Source organism: Balearica regulorum, chromosome 2 (assembly GCF_011004875.1).
Source record: "Balearica regulorum gibbericeps isolate bBalReg1 chromosome 2, bBalReg1.pri, whole genome shotgun sequence".
NCBI lineage: Eukaryota > Metazoa > Chordata > Aves > Gruiformes > Gruidae > Balearica > Balearica regulorum.
Window position 1 is genome coordinate 113,014,727 of NC_046185.1, and position 19,259 is coordinate 113,033,985.

Here is a 19,259-nt window from a genome sequence, read left to right on the forward strand (position 1 = left end):
TTATGCTGGTTTAATTATTCCTTTATAGAGCTGGTCTTGGGGAATTTGTGGCTGTAATGAGATTATGCCTTCACAAAGTCTTCCAATAATTCAGAAATAAATCTCTTGCAGATCAGTTTTTTAAAAAAGACAGACAGACCTGGATGGCTTCAAAGATTTCCTGAGTTGCTAAATTAGTTGAACCAAGTGCATGTGCTCTAATTTTTCATATTGTTTGGAGATAATTTCCTCAATTTATTGAAACAAACTTATTGATCATTCCATTTAGAGAGCAGTGAATTCACCTGGAAGTATTATGTCAGTGTCACTGTCTTCCTCTGGATGAGGAGAGAGAAGAAAGGTGAAAAGCAGCTCATCAGCAAGTGTTGCCATGTCAGGCACATCACTGATATTTAGTGTGTAATATATTCATGATCTATGAAGAAACAGTAAATTCCTCCACAGATGAACATCAATCTGGAAAATGTTTTTCAAAGTACTAGACAAAGTTATCTTCGTGTTCTGCGTTGCTATGTGTGGCATGACATGAGACTATCTTACCAGGTGGTGAAATACTATGTTGGCAAGCCATCAAACCATGCTGGAAACTTTTGGGTTTGTTTCACCAGGGCTCTGCTATCAGTCCTGTAATGAAGATTGCCCTGAGTCCACAGAGAGAAATCCCATCCTTGCTGGATGTGAAGGACCCTCAGGGTGGGCAGCATCTGCACTTCCATATGTGCTGGACCAAATGTGGGCGTCTCTTTCTAGCTGCAACCAACACCTTTCTCAAGTAGAAGTATCTGTGGAAATGTCACAGCTCAGACTGGAGGAGGCAGTCAAGATTAGGCATCTGTATCGCTGCTTTGAGCATATGGATTAATTTAGAAGCCAAACTGATAAGACACAAAAACACTAGTAGCCTGTCTTGTAGATGTAATGGTGAAGTGGAAGGAAAGTAAATTCACCTTTTAACTCTTTGAGGACATGCAATGAGAAATGTGTGAGCTCTGTTAATTGCCCATGTCAGGAATGACTTGAACTCTTGTCTTTGTTTATTATCTCTGCATGGTTATTGATGTAACTGTAATTTTAGGTCATAGAATCATAGAATTGTTTGGGTTGGAAGGGACCTCAAAGATCATCTAGTTCCAACCCGCCTGCCACGGGCAGGGACACCCTCCACTAGACTAGGTTGCCCAAAGCCTTATCCAACCTGGCCTTAAACACTTCCAGGTCTAAGGATGTGGATTATAATCTCACAGGCAACCATTAGAAAAATGTATTATATCAAATTGAAATATCTCTTTTAAATAAGTTTTGTTTTTTTTTTTCTCCCCAGCAATTCTTATATTTTTTAAAAAACTTTTATCTGGTTCTTTCTCCAGGTTGAAGAAATTACTTTCAGTTGTAAATTACCTTTTGTCTGCCCTTTGTGATGAGAAGTAACCTATAATGCTATCAAATGAGACTTACCAACTTCATATTGTTCTACTGTGGGAACATTATATTTTACCAGTACACTCTTTATCTACTTAGTGCGAAAAACCATTTTTTTTTATTATAAATGGGTTCTGTTTGAATTCTATCAAGACCAGTAGGAAATATTGTCACTGCATCTTGGAACTGAGTACAGATAATCATGTACCGCAATGTGAATATAAGGGGAAATAGCCTGAAGAGCATCACTACTTAAAGTGAAAGCCTGGTTTCCTTAAGTTCTTTGATCCACTGAAAGCATAACATCAGAGCTAAATAAAGTAAACAAGAGTCTGCTATTTATACCCTGTGGAACTAGATGGTAGGAGAATGCATGTGCATTTCAAATTCGAGGTCTGTTGTATTGAATGTGATCCTTATTTTGGCCTTGTGACTGAAAAGCTTTTTGCTTCATTATTTCTTACTTGACTCCCAGCAGACAGGAAGAACATCATATACTTGCTGTGATAAATCCAGAGAGACAGTCTGTAATGGACAAAGTTGTCTTTTTCCAGGTAGAATTTAAATGTTTAATTAAGAAAGTGAAACTATGGTAGCCACAGATAAATTACAATTTTGTATTTGATATTTCTCTTCTTGGCTTAGGAAAAACTTGATTAATTTAGAGATAACAGATTGCCTGTCAGGTATCACTGCTGAGGACTCTGGTAGGATAAATTATATTAGGTTCCTTGGGCAAGGATGAGCTATAGTGGCCCTTCTGTACAGGAGACAGATTTGTTTATTGCATTGTGGCTGCTTCCAGCTTAAAATACTTCTGTGCTAAGTGTCTTTGTAGGTGATTTTAATGTTCTGTTTACAAGATCTCAGAAGTTACTTTTGAAAAAAGTTCTATATAGGCAATTTACTCCTTTTTTATAATTATCCAAATCTAATTTGAATAATTAAAGTTTTGTGAATGGTAATGATGTCACAGTTAGTCCTATGCAACTTTTTGTGCATGGAAAATATGGTGAAAAAAGTTTTTCAAGTGGCTGCTTTAGCCTTTTTTCCCTAGTTTGTAAGGACTAGGAGTATCAAGTAAACAGACAGCAAAAGTACTGTCGAGTGCACCCTCAGCAAGTTGCCAGTGACACCAAGCTGTGTGGTGTGGTTGACACGGTGGAGGGAAGGGATGCCATCCAGAGGGACCTTGACAGGCTGGAGAGGTGAGCCCGTGCGAACCTCAGGAAGTTCAACAAGGCCAAGTGCAAGGTCCTGCACATGGGTCGGTGCAATCCTAAGCACAGCTACAGGCTGGGCGAGGAATGGGTTGAGAGCAGCCTCAAGGAGAAGGACTTGGGGGTGTTGGTGGATGAGAAGCTCAACATGAGCCAGCAGTGTGTGCTTGCAGCCCAGAAAGCCAACCGTGTCCTGGGCTGCATCAAAAGAGGCGTGACCAGCAGGTCGAGGGAGGTGATCCTGCCCCTCTACTCCCCTCTTGTGAGACCCCACCTGGAGTACTGCATCCAGCTCTGGGGGCCCCAGTACAGGAGAGACATGGACCTGTTGGAGAGAGTCCAGAGGAGGGCCACGAGGCTGATCAGAGGGCTGGAGCACCTCTCCTACGAGGACAGGCTGAGAGAGTTGGGATTGTTCAGCCTGGAGAAGAGAAGGCTCCGGGGAGATCTAATTGCGGCCTTCCTATACCTGAAGGGGGCCTACAGGAAGGATGGTGAGGGACTGTTTATGAGGGAGTGTAGTGACAGGACAAGGGGTAATGGGTTTAAGCTGAAGGAGGGTCGATTTAGATTAGATGTTAGAAAGAAATTCTTTACTGTGAGGGTGGTGAGGCACTGGAACAGGTTGCCCAGAGAGGTTGTGAAGTCCCCCTCCCTGGAAGTGTTTAAGGCCAGGCTGGATGATGCTTTGGGCTACCTGGTCTAGTGGAGGGTGTCCCTGCCTGTAGCAGGGGGGTTGGAACTAGATGATCTTTGAGGTCCTTTCCAACTCAAACCATTCTATGATTCTATGAAAAGAGCTAGCTGGTCACTGGGTGAATGTAAACATCAGAAGATAAATTATTATTAATCATGGCTTTTTGGTAGGGTCTTCAGACAAATCAAGATGATGATCCCCTTCTCTTTGGTGCTGTACACAGATAAAGGATCAGATGATCTCTCCTTTGAAAAGGTTGCAGGCCAAATAGCAACGAAAGTGAATAGGAGATTGGGTAAATGAAGCTGTCACATGAACAGAATGAAACATTATCAGGACAGTGAATAATGTATTTCTTCAATTGTTGTTATTTTTTGGAGGGAGCAGTATTAAGGAAAGTGTCTGCTCAACAGAAAGTGTATAGGACAAACCAAAGGGGAGTAGGAAAGTGGAGAAACTGGTAAGAAAGAGGGAAATAAAGTGATGAGGAGAGTCTAAGTGAGCCTGGATGCACAGCCAGTTTCTACAAGTTTGAGATGCTCTGCTCCCTACTAGAAAGATATCCAGGTACTTTTCAGCTAGATAAGTAATTTAGGTATAGGCAGAAGCAACAGCAACTGTGATGGGATTTTTGATTAATTCAGCAGAGTAGCTTATTTATTTGGGATACAGTAAAGGACACAGAAATTCAGCCAAGGATATTATTGCTAATTGTGCAGGCAGTTAAATTTAGCTCTTCTTCAACCAAAAGAAGTAATCAATCTTTTCAAGAAGTGTGAGAGTAACAATAGCCAGAGAAGGGCAAACGGATTGTCTTTCCAGTTCTTTAAGATGCCTTTTTGTTCACCCTTCCTCTTCTGTATAGCTCTGATGCAGATAATCTGAACACAGTAGACTTCTGTACTGTGAATCAGGAGGATTTTCGCAGGAGGAGAGACCAGAGGTTAACATGCTGGTCTAGAATAATCAGATTTGGTACCCTGCTTGTGGTTAACTTCCTCTGAACTTGACATAGAGGTTACTTGCCTTTCCTGTGCCCTGTTTCCCTAATGGTAAAGTGAGCAAGGAAGGACCTGTTATTGCATTAAGAGATTTTGTGAGGAAAAAGAACACTCAAAAGCTTGAGGATTGTAGATGTTGCTATGATATTAATAGCTCAATTCAGCTGCCTACACATAGGCTGCTTGAGTTGTATCCTGCCTCGCCTCAAGCTGCTATTCCAGAAGACACTTCCTAGGTTCTGTGTCATGTTTGCCACCTGCACAGAGATGTTTGAGACATTCTGTGCCATCTGAGATGCCAATGGGAACGCAAATTAATCAAACTCACTGTTTCTTAAACTTGATTCTTTGTTTTTGGCTTGGTCCCTGTTCTGTCCTAATGGCTTTTCTCCCTCTTAAGTCTTTCTTTGATTTCTCACTTTTTTCTTTTTCTTTTTTTCTTTCTCTCTACATCTAAGCTTGGTCTATGTTGTTTCTTGTTTCTTTCCATTTTGTTTTCCTCTTTAAGCTACATCCCATGAAAATCACCTGCCACACACCATTCCGGCATGTCTACCTGGATGCTGTCCTCTATTATACAGGCTAGTTATACAGAGCTGACTGAGAAAAGCTGGTCTAAGGGCGTGCCTCTCTGTAGTTTATTTTTTGAAGTACGTGACAGTTCTTTGAAGCTGTGCCAGGCTTTCACATCCACTGGGGATAAGCACCTTTCAGATTACATGCAGAAAGTGTTTGATGAGCCACCTTACCATGTGGGAGAGCCCCATAGCATTAAACCCTGCGAAGGTCCCCACAGACAAGCAGAAGTCTCTAGCAGTACATTGTCATAGCTGTCAGTATCCCTTCCCTTCTCAACAGCAAAGCAAGACCTTGTGCACACTAAAGCTCATCCTTCAGTCTCCTTAAATTCCTACTGCCCAGCTAAGCTTTGCTACTGTACCTCTTAGGATCTCACTTACAGAGAACGATAGCCAGCTACTATTATGTTAAATTTTACAAGGGTGCCTACTTCCAGTAGAACAAATTTGCTGGATGTTTCAAGGAAAGGGTGAGGAACGGTCTGTGCATTGTGGTGCCCTGTGATGTGCAAGTCAGTGCTCTCTGTAACGTACTTTCTGGTTTTAACCAAATGACCAAGGACTAATGTAGAAGCCTGTGGCTTCATTCTGAGAGGAATCATAATCTTGTTTATTTTGTGGATCTCTCTAGAGCATTTTTACATCATCTAGCAATGATGTACAATTAGATTCTGTAATTTGCACAAAGGTTATTATAATCATCTCTCATAGCATAATGTTCACATTTGTCATTTAGGCTGTGCAGAAAGGCAACATTTCCCCCTTTCAATTTTGATTAAGGGAACATGCCTTATCATAGTATTTTATGCTTGTCTGGATATTATTCAGTACTATTTTCATTTGTTAGCAAACTGTTCCCATGCATCATGGTATTTTACAATACTCAAAGCACCAGCAAGCAAAAGCTGACAAAAAAATTAACAGAAGAAAAGCAGCCATGAGAAAAGTGAACCTTCATGCTTCTTGAAACAGCAAATACCTTACCAGAGCTTCACAAACAGCAGGACAATCCATCAATAAGAAAAATCCATCAGGGCTATAAAATGTAGAGACCATGTCAGGAATTCATTGAAATTCAGTTTTTTAGGGGTTGGGAGCGGGTTCTGCAGGAGTGTTACTGCACACTTGTCATGTATCTTCCCTAGGCATCTTCTTGAGGAGGGGATGGAGAAAGGCTGATATATTATATGGTCAATTAGTGTGACCTGTAGAGTCATTTTCATGCTCTTCCATACCAGGGAGTGCATGGTACCTAGCAGCTGCCCTCCTCCATTGCTTTGGCCATATTTCATACATTAATGCAGTTCAGGGCAGAACTTCTCTTTTGCTTTGTGACCCTTTATAGCAGGAATTGTCTCTGTCATATATTAGGATAGCAGTTGTGGAGTTGCAGTCTTCCACTAAATGGTACGCTCCCAAATTGCAGTTTACCATGATGGTTTTTCTCCTAATATATGATCCAGTGTGTCAAACTTCAGCAATGAAATTCAACTGTAAATGGTGGGCAAATGAGGATTATTTTGCCCTGTTTAAGAGAAGATCTAAATGGGAGGCTGGGGAACGAGTACAATAATAGAGATGTAAGATACATTACATGACAATGAAGATTGACTGTAATTTACTGAATGCTCAGGAGTTCTCTATATCATTAGTACTGCAAGTGTGCACAGAAACAAGGGCTGGTAACTACAGATCACCTAATGTTGATCTGGAAACCTGAGCTAAGTTTAGTCGTTTCTTAAGATCAGTAATGGAAACAATCTGGAGTGCAGATTCTGCTGAAGATGAGGAAGAAGAGAGAGTAGTCAGAGGAGGCTGAGGACATAGGTGTTTCTTGCAAGTCTTCTGTTTCCTTCTATGTCCAGTTGAGCCCTTGTAAATGTATTGGCCATCTCCACAGCAATTCTGTCTTTAAAGAAAAGTCACTTGTGCTCTGGGTTGGAGGGTCATTATTTGCTCCTTAATGATTTAAAGCATGTTTTATTAAATTGTCATCTCTTTGTTTTACACACCAGTGGATCTTCTTGGGACTTCAAAACCAGGCCACATCATCACCCTTCTTGACACAGCTCCCGTCTCTGCCTGGTGGCCAGCTGTAGTCCTTGGGATGCCTGAAGTAGTTCTGTGATAAACCAGCACCACACGAAGCAATTGTTTATCAGCAAAGAGCTTTATTGTAGTGTCTTTCTGCGTTTTCCATAGCCTTCTCAGTAGAATGCTCAGTGTGATGTTTTAAACAGGTTTTCAGGCTTTTGAGACTCTGTCAATGACAAAGGGATTACTTTTCCACAATCCTCCAGCAGATATTAATGAGAACGGAGGCTTGGGCAAACATTTGTCACTGTCAGCTGTTGTTTCTGCAGGAACGTGATGGTGGAATAGCAGCAGCAGTACAAAGGCAAGCCTGAATTCTTGGAAAGTGTATAGGCTGTATAGCATGGAAAGTATTAAATTCAGTCAGCCTCTTGGAAAAGTGAAGCAGTTGAGCGTGTTGCATTGGAGCTACGTTGGGATCAAAATATTTGTAGCAGAACTGAAATTGAGCAATACACTGTGCTATTTCAGATGTGTATCTTAACTCTGTGATAAAATGGTAATTTATACTTACTGGGTATGTTCTGGTTGCTGATCTACTTACTTTACAAAATCCTAATAACGTTAAATATGGTATGAATTCTGGCTAGGCCAAAAACCAGCTTGTTTGGAAACCCAAGGCTTTCACCCTCAAAAGAAAGTGTTAAATACTGGGTTGTTTTCCTCCCTAAAGTGCTCAACTGCCTAACTTATTAGCATGAAAGCCAAAGAATGTTGATATTTTGCTCTGTTTAGTCAGAAACTTAGTCCAGTATTCTCAAATGGAAATTCTTAGGGGAAAAAAAACCTGAAAAAAACCCCAACAAAACCCACCTTGTTTACCCCATGACTCAGTTTCCCCACCTACGATAATAACAATTCCTTTGCATACATGCATGACTGGGGATGATGCATGTTGGGATGTCTGATGAGGTTACTGACCACTCCTGTCCACCCTCCTGCTGCTGCTCTGTGCAGGGAGCTGAGCTGCTCTTGAGGCCTGGGAGGCCACAGTTTACTTCAGAGAACCAAGGTGGTGGGTTTTTGTCTTTTCTTTTTTTTTTTTTTCTTCTTTCTTTGAATTGCCATAGTCTTGGAAACTTTTTTAGGGGAGAATGGGTAGGCCTGTCAAGGTAGTAGTCTCAGTAGCTTTTATAACACTGTCAGCCTTGCCACAAGACATGAGTTTTCAATATAATCAAGCTTACTCAAGTTCATCTGTAATTTTTTCTGTTATATTGGTTTCCTTTCTTTGGTATGTTGCAGACACTTAACAACATTCACTTCATAGTCATTGTACAATTGATCATTTTAATTCAAGATCAGCAAATTATTGACTTTTTCTTCCTAACACTTCAGATCCTCATAGAACTGAAATGTATTATTTGGTAAATGAAGGCACTTGGATAACTTTAAAGGGGAGCTGTTTAGTTTTTTGTCTTCCAAAAGCGTTACTGAAGATGCATCGTCCCCCAAATGGAAATATTCTTGCATTTTGTATCTAGACATGCACTCCTGATGACACTTATGAATTATATCAGACATGATCAATGTCCTTACTCAAATTTTATGTGTTTGTGTAGAATCTGTCATTTATTTTATCTCAGTACGGCATTGCCAGACAATTCATCTATACATGTATTCACTCAACAGCATCTAGGTGTACCATTTTGCCATCAGATCAAATTTAACTTCATTCTCAGTGCTAACTGGACTTAACTATTTAGTTCATATATTCTTAGCAACATGCTGGATCAACATTGATATTAATTTTAGATCCTTAATATAATTCAGGGGATTAAGCAACTCATACAGTATCATGTTTGGAGATCACCGTTAAATCAAGAAAAAAATAAAGCAGCTGTTTTGATTTTTGTGTTGTCTTTGATACTTTTTTTTTGTCTTTTTATGGCATTTTAAGAGAAGACTTACTGGTAGATGATTTAGTCTAATTATATGAAATGGGGTAGCTTTTTGCCTATTTCTTTTTTGGATTTGGTGATCATGTTCAGTATGCTTACCTGGCAGCCACCTCTTTGAAAAGGAAATGTTGGATTTTCAGAGAGCTCCCTGGTGTGGATCAAAGTCATGTTGCAGTCAGGGGCAGACTGTTTGGCTCATTGGTGACAAGGAGCAATGCAAAGGCCTGTGATGAGTCGAAATGTTAAATTAAATGATTCCTCTGTAAAACCATCTGTGATACTTTTAAATATTTTATTAAGAGATTGGTGATGAGAGCATATGAGGTCTTTGGAAGTAGTCAGCAGGCTTAAAAGCAACCCAGAATGCCCAAATAAGCTAGGGGAATGAAAAGCTAAAATACAGCTTTAGGCAACAAAAGGCTAGTCTTTTGTCATTTTTTTCTCTGATGTCATTCTTTCTGTCTTTCTGCTGTAAATACGTTGAAACTTCCTTGAAGTTCCATATGCCAGGTCCACAGGTAGCAGCATCACATCACCTTCATGATCGTCTTGCTCCCCGTTTTCCACTGTGGCAATGCTCACCCCACCTTTGTGCAGCCTGGTTTTATGGTGTGGGGCTGGCTGGGGTTGGGAGAGGTAGGCAGTCAGAGAGAGAACATGCCAGGACTGTTGTGAGTAGAAGAATAGAAGGGGGATGTTTATATGTTTATTCATAGTGCCAGCTAACTGCTACTGTTTCTGTTTTCTGGCACTTCTTTTTAAAATTTGTTTTTGTTTTTTCTTTTGAAAATGGGAAGTTTGGACACTCTGTCAAGAGAGAGCATTCCTAACACCACTGTGTGAGATGGTTCATCCCACATACAGCGCTCTTAAAAGATTTGGGGATTGCTTGACAAAAAGGGTGAAGCCTATTTGCAGCTACGTATAAGTCTTCAATATTAAAATGAATGGATAGTGCTGGGATTTAATAACAGAATGCATTTACTGTAGTTAAATACAGCGTAAAGTGTAGCTGTGTCAAATTACTTTTGAGATTGCTATCACATGAATAGCCCTTATTGCTGACATATTGCAGTATATTTATTATCTAGTGGATGACAATCCACTGTTGAATTAATGAGGGGAGCAAATGTGAACACAATAGAAGTTTTAAATAAGCATCAGCTGTAACAGTTTCTCATGCAGCCTTACAGTTAGTTCTTTATTCTCAGTGTATGACTTGATGTTGTAAATCAAGCAGATAAGGATAATGTTAATTCTGTTTGTAATGAGCCATGAAACTAATGAAATTTCACTGTTTTTTTTTTCTTTGTCTGAATGGGAGAAGAACTTGCAGTGCCAGCAATTTCCCTCATTCGTGCTTTGAAACCCTGGGATTCTTTGCTAAAAGAAATGTTGCTTCATTAAAAAAACCCACATACCCCCCAAGGGCTCCATACTTTGAGGTGTATTTCCATACACACACCATACTCTCGTTTTTATACTTTTTTATTTTGACAAAATGGTTTCCTGTGTGAACTTCGGAAACGGTAGTACGCGCAATACCCACAAAAATAAAATGCTATTTAAGTCTAACTGCAAGAGCAGAAGTGTTGAAAGTAGCAGCGTTTTTGCTTTGTGAAATAAATGTTAAGTTATTCCTTTTTCTTTTCAATATAGGTGCTTCAGAAACTAGGAAAAGCAGATGAAACAAAAGATGAACAGTTTGAAGAATATGTTCAAAATTTCAAACGGCAAGAGGTCAGTTACTTTTCCAATTTCTTTAATTGTGTCTTAAGAAAAATGCAGTGCCTTTGAACTTGTCAGTTTTGAAGATAATGTTACAGGGTAACAGGTAAAAAGAAATTTTTTGGGAAGGGTGTAAGATCTTGTTCTATTTTCAAATGGAAAGAACAGTTGAATTTGTGCATGCAGAGGGCTAAGAAATGTGATCATAATACAAGGACATATTGTAATCATATATAACACCATCATGCTCGAACCTCTTGCGATCAGCAGAGAACACATTTTCAACAGCGTAACTGAAAGCAAAACACAAGCCTGACTAAATTTCTTGAGGCCTGTATCTAATGATACGCCCCAGGGGCCAGTGCTTGGTCCAGTCCTATTCAACATATTCATCAATGACCTGGACGAGGGAACAGAGTGTACCCTCAGCACATTTGCTAGCAATACTAAGCTGGGAGGAGTGGCCGACACACTGGAAGACTGCACTGCCATTCAGCGAGACCTGGACACAGGCTGAAGAGCTGGGCAGAGAGGAACCAAATGAAATTCAGCAAGGGCAAGTGTAGGGTCCTGGCCCTAGGGAGTGACGTGGTTTAGCCCCAGCCGCTCGCTCACCCCTCCCCCGGCGGGATGGGGAGGAGAACGGAAAAACAACGGCAAAGCCTCGAGGGTTGGGATAAGGGCAGTTTACTGGGACAGCAAGGGAGAGGGAGAACAATCAACAACAGTGCTGATAACAGAGAACGATTTTACCGATCCGACGACCGACCGACCGGACGCTCGACCCGTCCCGGAGCCCCGCCGACACGCCGAACCCGCCCCTCCCCGCCTGGCCCCCTTTTATGGGGAGCATGATGTCACATGGTATGGAATAGCCCCCGGCCAGCTTGGCTCACCTGTCCTGGCTCCTTGGGAAATTAACTCTATCCTTGCCAGAACCAGGACATTATCCACCCCTTATTCCATACCATCTACGTCATGCCCAGATTATTTTACAGAACTCATTGCCTTACTCTATGGGCTATTGCTCTAAAATGTCTGTCGAGTTCATTTAGTCCAGGGTTCTGGGTTCCATCTGCCATTACAGTCTCTCAGAGCAGGAGCAATGGTGCGTGCAGCTGGATTGTTGCACGCTGCATCCGGAGTCTTCACAGCCGGTGTATCTGGTATGGTCCATGCTCACAGTCTGGATGCCAAAGATGTGATTTTTCGATGAAGTTTCTGGGCACCAGTTGAAGGCAGTTCTAGTTCCATCATCGTGGCACTTTGCTCAGTTTCAAAGTCCATCCTTCATTAGTTTTGGGTGATTCTTATGGTCATACCATTGATACAGTATATCGCTATTAATATCATGCAATTTAATTTATTGGCTATTTTCACCCAAAATCAAATCCCCTTGGGGTACACACCGGACTTCCCCATCCTTTCTCATCACCCACCAAGTGCACCCTGGTCCCTGAGCAAAAGCAATCCCGCAGATGGGCTTGCCTTTGCTTGAAGCAGGGATAACCCAAACTGTTTTACCCAACATATTTTTCATGTGCACTACAGGAACTTTATCTCCTTCTACTGGGCGTGGGAATTTTGACTGGGCAGGGCCAGCTCGATTGGCAGATCCCCTAGTGTTAACTAACCAGGTGGCCTTTGCTAAATGTGTATCCCAGTGTTTGAGAGTCCCACCACCCATTGCCCTCAGGGTGGTTTTTAGCAGCCCATTACACCTTTCAACTTTCCCAGAGGCTGGCGCATGATAGGGGATGTGATACACCCACTCAATACCATGCTCTTTGGCCCAGGTGTCTATGAGGTTGTTCCGAAAATGAGTCCCGTTGTCTGACTCAATTCTCTCTGGGGTGCCATGTCGCCACAGGACTTGCTTTTCAAGACCCAGAATAGTGTTCCGGGCAGTGGCATGGGGCACAGGATATGTTTCTAGCCACCCAGTGGTTGCTTCCACCATTGTGAGGACATAACGCTTGCCTTGGCGGGTTTGTGGGAGCGTGATGTAGTCGATTTGCCATGCTTCCCCATATTTATATTTCAGCCATCGGCCTCCATACCACAGAGGCTTTACCCGCTTGGCTTGCTTGATTGCGGCACACGTTTCACATTGATGGATGACCTGTGAGATGGCGTCCATGCTCAAGTCCACCCCTCGATCACGGGCCCATCTATATGTCGCATCTCTTCCTTGATGACCTGAAGTGTCATGGGCCCACCGAGCTAGAAATAATTCACCCTTACGCTGCCAGTCCAAATCCACCTGAGCCACTTCAATCTTGGCAGCCTGATCTACCTGCTGGTTGTTCTGATGTTCCTCAGTGGCCCGACTCTTGGGTACGTGGGCATCTACATGACGTACCTTTACAATCAGCTTCTCTAGCCGGGCAGCAATATCTTGCCACAGTGGGGCAGCCCAGATGGGTTTGCCTCTACGCTGCCAGTTGCTCCGCTTCCACTGCTGTAACCACCCCCACAGGGCATTGGCCACCATCCATGAGTCAGTGTAGAGGTACAGCGTTGGCCACTTTTCTCTTTCAGCAATATCTAAAGCCAGCTGGATGGCTTTCACCTCTGCAAACTGGCTCGATTCACCTTCTCCTTCAGCAGCTTCTGCAACTCGCCGTGTAGGACTCCATACAGCGGCCTTCCACCTTCGATGCTTTCCCACAATGCGACAGGACCCATCAGTGAAGAGGGCATATGGTTTCTCATCTTCTGTTAGTTTATTATACGGTGGGGCTTCTTCAGCACGTGTCACCTCCTCCTCTGGCGACATTCCGAAATCTTTCCCTTCTGGCCAGTCTGTGATCACTTCCAGAATCCCTGGACGATTGGGGCTTCCTATTCTAGCCCGTTGTGTGATCAGCGCAACCCACTTACTCCACGTAGCATCGGTTGCATGATGTGTAGAAGGAGCCCTCTCTTTGAACATCCAACCCAGCACTGGGAGTCGGGGTGCCAAGAGGAGCTGTGCTTCGGTGCCAATCACCTCTGAAGCAGCTCGAACCCCTTCGTAGGCTGCCAATATCTCCTTTTCTGTTGGAGTGTAGCGGGCCTCGGATCCTCTATATCCCCGGCTCCAAAACCCCAGAGGTCGACCTCGAGTCTCCCCTGGTGCTTTCTGCCAGAGACTCCAGGTAGGGCCATTCTCCCCGGCTGCGGTGTACAGCACATTTTTTACATCTGGTCCTGCCCGGACTGGCCCAAGAGCTACAGCATGAACTATTTCTTGTTTAATCTGTTCGAAAGCTTGTCGTTGCTCAGGGCCCCATTTAAAATCATTCTTCTTCCGGGTTACATGGTAGAGAGGGCTTACTATCAAACTGTAATTCGGAATGTGCATTCGCCAGAAACCCACAACACCTAAGAAGGCCTGTGTCTCCTTTTTGTTGGTTGGTGGGGACATGGCTGCTATTTTGTTGATAATATCCATTGGGATTTGACGCCGCCCATCATGCCACCTTATGCCTAAAAATTGGATTTCCTGCGCAGGCCCCTTCACCTTACTTCGTTTTATGGCAAAGCCAGCCTGCAGCAGGATTTGAATTATTTTCTTCCCTTTCTCAGAAACTTCCTCTGCTGAGTTGCCCCATACAATGATGTCATCAATGTATTGCAGGTGCTCTGGGGCTTCACCCTTTTCCAGTGCAGTCTGGATCAGTCCATGGCAAATTGTGGGGCTGTGTTTCCACCCCTGGGGCAGTCGATTCCAGGTGTACTGGACGCCCCTCCAAGTGAAGGCAAACTGCGGCCTGCACTCTGCTGCCAAAGGGATCGAGAAAAATGCATTAGCTATATCAATTGTGGCATACCATTTGGCTGCCTTTGACTCCAGTTCATATTGAAGTTCCAGCATATCCGGCACGGCAGCACTCATGGGCGGTGTGACTTCATTCAGGCCACGATAGTCTACCGTCAGCCTCCACTCGCCATTGGACTTCCGCACTGGCCATATGGGACTGTTAAAGGGTGAGTGGGTTCTGCTGATCACTCCCTGACCCTCCAGTTGATGAATTAGTTTGTGGATGGGAACCAGGGAGTCTCTGTTGGTGCGGTATTGCCGCCGGTGCACAGTTGTAGTAGCAATCGGCACCTGTTGCTCTTCAACCTTCAGCCTTGGGGAAGATCCCTGGGTGGTACTCTTGAAAAGATTTTTGCTAACCCTGAACAGGAGTGGGAAAGCATTCAGGAGACCTAGCAATAAGAATATAATGGCCTGAACATTCCAAGGGTATTCAAAATACTCAAAAATTGTTGTAACCAACCAAAAGGGAAAAGAGGAGGTGAAAGAGTGGGAGAAGGTATCCCCCCCTGTCTTCCCCATAGATTGGGTCCAATTATTAATCAATTCTGAAAGATATTGACCGAGGTACGGGCCTGACCTAAATGCTACATACACATACCAGCTCAGACCCATGACTGTCAATGATATCTTATCATAAGTCATTATCACACAATATAATAATAACCCCATCCATCAGTACAGGTTAGGGGTTGGCCTGCTGAGACGCAGCATTTCAGAGAAGGATCTGGGAGTCCTGGTGGACAAGAAGTTCTCCATGAGCCAGCAGTGTGCCCTTGTGTCCAAGAAAGCCAATGGTATCCTGGGGCGCATTAAGAAGAGCGTGGCCAGCAGGTCGAGGGAGGTTATCCTCCCCCTCTACTTTGCCCTGGTGAGGCCATATCTGGAATATTGTGTCCAGTTCTGGGCACCCCAGTTCAAGAAAGACAGGGAACTACTGGAGGGAGTCCAGCGGAGGGCTGCAAAGATGATTAGGGGACTGGAGCATCTCTCGTGTGAGGAAAGGCTGAGAGAGCTGGGTCTGTTTAGCCTGGAGAAGAGAAGAATGAAAGGGGATCTAATTCATGCTTATAAATATCTAAAGGGTGGATGCCTAGAGGAAGGGGCCAGACTCTTCTCAGTGGTGCCCAGTGACAGGACAAGGGGCAATGGGCACAATCTGGAACACAGGAAGTCCCATCTGCATATGAGGAAAAACCTTCTTCACTTTGAGGGTGACTGAGCACCGGAACAGGCTGCCCAGAGAGGAAGTGGAGACTCCTTCTCTGGAGATATTCAAAACCCGCCTGGACGCCATCCTGTGCAACATGCTGTAGGTGATGCTGCTCTAGCAGGGGGGTTGGACTCGATGATCTCTAGAGGTCCTTTCCAATCCTTACCAATTTGTGAATCTGTAAATACAGCTTTGTAGTTGCCTTCTTACAAAGGAGAGATGTATTTCCTTGGTTTCATTTTGTGGATTATTTTCATCAGTGCTATATAATGATACTGGTTTCATACAAAGTGAATAGATGAATAGTTTCAGACTGTTGTGTGTTGTTCCACTGCCTGTTGGTGCAGGGGGTTGTGGTGGCAGTGCTGATGAAGCACTGCTGGTGACCAGGGCTCAGTTGCTCTTTGTGTTGTAAATACAAGACGTGAAAACGAAGGTACCCTGAAGAGTTCATAATCTAGTCCCAATGCAAACCTAAAAACTAACCTCAATTACTCCTTGTTTTGTTGGATAGAATTTTTGGCTCTGAGGTGATTAATTGCAGTTAATTATATAGTAGCTTTCTAGTACAAATTAATGCCTACCATGAGCTGCATTAATGCCACCAAGAAAATAATCTTGTTATGTAAGTGTGAACTGAGGTATCTGTCGTCTTTGTGAGCTATCATTTAGAGCTCTGTCGTGGTTTTACCCCAGCTGGCAGCTGAGCACCACACAGCCACTCATTCACTCCCTCCCCATCGGGATGGGGGAGAGAATTGGAAGAGTTAAAGTGAGAAAACTCATGGGTTGAGATAAAGACAGTTTAATAGGTAAAGCAAAAGCCGCGCGCACAAGCAAAGCAAAGCAAGGAATTCATCCACCACTTCCCATGGGCAGGCAGGTGTTCAGCCATCTCCAGGAAAGCAGGGCTCCATCACACATAATGGTTACTTGGGAAGACAAACGCCATTGCTCCAAACGCCGCCGCCTCCCCCCTTCCTCCAAGCTCCTTATAAACTGAGCATGACGTCATATGGTATGGAATATCCCTTTGGTCAGTTTGGGTCACCTGTCCTGTCTGTGTCTCCTCCCAACTCCTTGTGCACCCCCAGCCATCCCGCTGGCAGGGCAGTGCAAGAAGCAGAAAAGGCCTTGGCCCCGTGTAAACACCGCTCAACAATAAGTCCATAGAACAAAAACATCTCTATATTATCAATGCTGTCTCCAGCACAAATCCAAAACGTATCCCCACACTAGCTACTATGAAGAAAAATCAATCCTCTCAGCTGAAACCAGGACAAGCTCATATAGAAAAACACTGGAGGGTGAGAGAACTACTCCCATGCATTTTACACCATTTAAAAAATTGGCTTATGTCAATGTTTGCAATTTCTGCCCTGAATCAGTCCTATCTACCATGTGCAGTTCTGTCCTTTCTGTGTAAACACAAACCCTGCATCCTGACTGCTGGGATGCTTATTAACTCTTTTGCATCTTATGGTCACTTTATTTTCCTCTCAGAAAATGTAGAATGGAGAGGGGTTTCACAACTGGCCTGTTGTGTAGATCTTTGCTGTTCTCCAAAGATGACAATGATGGGAAGTAAAAGAACCTGTTTCTCAGAGGAGGGTAGTTCTTCCCTCAAATTTCTTGATGTCAGGAAGATAGTGGGAGTTAATAGGCCTGAAGAAGCACTCAGAAGCTTTGAAACTCTGCAGAGATGTTGTATTTTCCCTTTTCTTCCCTCTCCTCTTTTCTGAGTATGCTGGGATATCAATAGAGCACTTCTTTTTTCTTGATTGTCTTATGTTGCTGCTTATCCTTGCTGTCAATATCCCAGCTGTTTGCACAGCTACTAACTGTGTTACTAGAAATAAGATGCATCTATAAGGCGGTTCTTGGGTGCAGGAGGAGCAGCTGGAGCATCCCCATGAAGAAACAGAGTTTTGTGAGATTTTTTTTTTTAGCTAAAAATTCTGAGTGAAATCAAAAAAGAGATATGAAAGAGAAAAAAATATTCTTTTTAAGCAAAATTATGCATGTCTCGTGTTTGTTTTTTCTGTCCTTAACCAAGAATTTTCCATAATGGTGATTTTCAGCTGAAAGTCTTGTTGAGGGCTGAAGAGGATCTTAGCATTTCTGCCTTTTTCTTTCCTCCTCCTTTGATGTACGGGGAGGCAGTAACTAACAGTGATGGACTCTGCAGGAACTGCATGATGCTAAATCCAGATGCGAATGTGACTTTGGGGCTGGGGAGGAATTGGGTAGGGAAGAGTGAGTGCAGAGGGAAGTGCTACCACTTTCTTGAGGGGCACATGCAGATTAGCCCAGGTCCACAGGCACACCAAATGAGAGACACTGCATATTTATTAAACTAATCACACATGCTTACTGTGCCCTGCTGGGCCTGCTCTCAAAGAGTTCTGTTGTGCGCAGTTCTTTCAAGTACAAAGGGAAAAAACGCTGCAAAAGCACTCTTAATGCCATCTTCACCAGTAAGAAGCATATAAATTACTTAAATTTTCTTAGTTTTGTCCATGCTTTGATCTACAACTTACTAACAATGCAAAGATACAAAGCATTACAATGTGCATCTGAATTATCGCTCTTACTGATTAATACTTTGCAGAACTGCTATCTTCTCTGAACTCAGGCAGCCATTTCTTCTTGGTTTGTGTTCCTGCTTTCAAGATTATCTCTATGACTCTAGAGCCTTTAGAAAAAGAAAAATGAAATTCTAGATAGTAAAGAATAAAAAGGCAGTCTGGGTGATTAATCCTTGTGCTGAGGCCCACCGAACATCTCTTGATATGGGCCATTGAGGTGGCTTGCAAGTCTGTTAGAGGCTGTCCTATCTTTTGCAGTTCCCTCCAGGATTGTCTCCATGTTGTTTGCTGACCTAACCGGGCCTTTCTATGGCAGAGGCAGTTAGAGAGAAGATCCAAACTTTATTTCTTACGGTCTCATTTAGCAGTGATTTAGCTGTTTCCTGGCCATCTCATCTACTTACATTTGGTTTTGAGGAAGGCTGTCACTTCAGTTCTGTGTCTGTAAGTTGTTTGTACCAGCTGGTGCCATGCAGGCTCAGGAAATCCTGGTAAGCTCAAAGCTATGAAAATGGACTATTTTTCTTGTTTCCCTACCTTATTGAGCCTGCAACACTTGGGAGGTCAACTGGTTGTATGGATAGAATGATCTTTTTATTAATACTCTCTAAAGATAATAAATGAGGACTCCCAGTTCAGCTCAGGGAAAGGAAAGAGCATAGTGCTCAGTACCCAGAAAACAGGTAATTGAAAAACTGAAATCTTAACATGCTATTCCTTGCCTGAGTAGCAGATTAGATGGTGGGTATGTACCAAACTCAGCAGAAGGCTCTGTGTAAGGGTATGTCCAGCAGACCTATCTGTAGGAAAAGCTCATTTAATCTCCCCAGTGATCTGTTCCCCTCTCTTTCTGAATACAGCTGGATAAGAGCCCCTTCTGGACTTGACAACCCAGAGTCGAATTACCCAGATGAGTCACCATGGAGAAACTGAGTCATCCCAGGTCTGGAGAGAACAGAGCACAGGGGCTTTGCAGAGCCCCAGGACTTCCCTATTAGAAGCAGTAACATGCTGC

The 19,259-nt window shown here is 43.2% G+C and overlaps 1 protein-coding gene across 4 annotated transcripts in view; it reads left to right on the top strand.

Annotated features, from left to right (window-relative positions):
* AMPH (amphiphysin) overlaps nucleotides 1–19,259 on the top strand; it is a 136,024-nt gene that overhangs the window by 53,588 nt on the left and 63,177 nt on the right. For all 4 annotated transcript variants that reach the window (XM_075745358.1, XM_075745359.1, XM_075745356.1 and 1 more), the window contains exon 2: nucleotides 10,570–10,650. In XM_075745358.1, coding sequence (XP_075601473.1) covers nucleotides 10,570–10,650 — 81 coding nt within the window. The remainder of the gene's footprint in view (nucleotides 1–10,569; nucleotides 10,651–19,259) is intronic.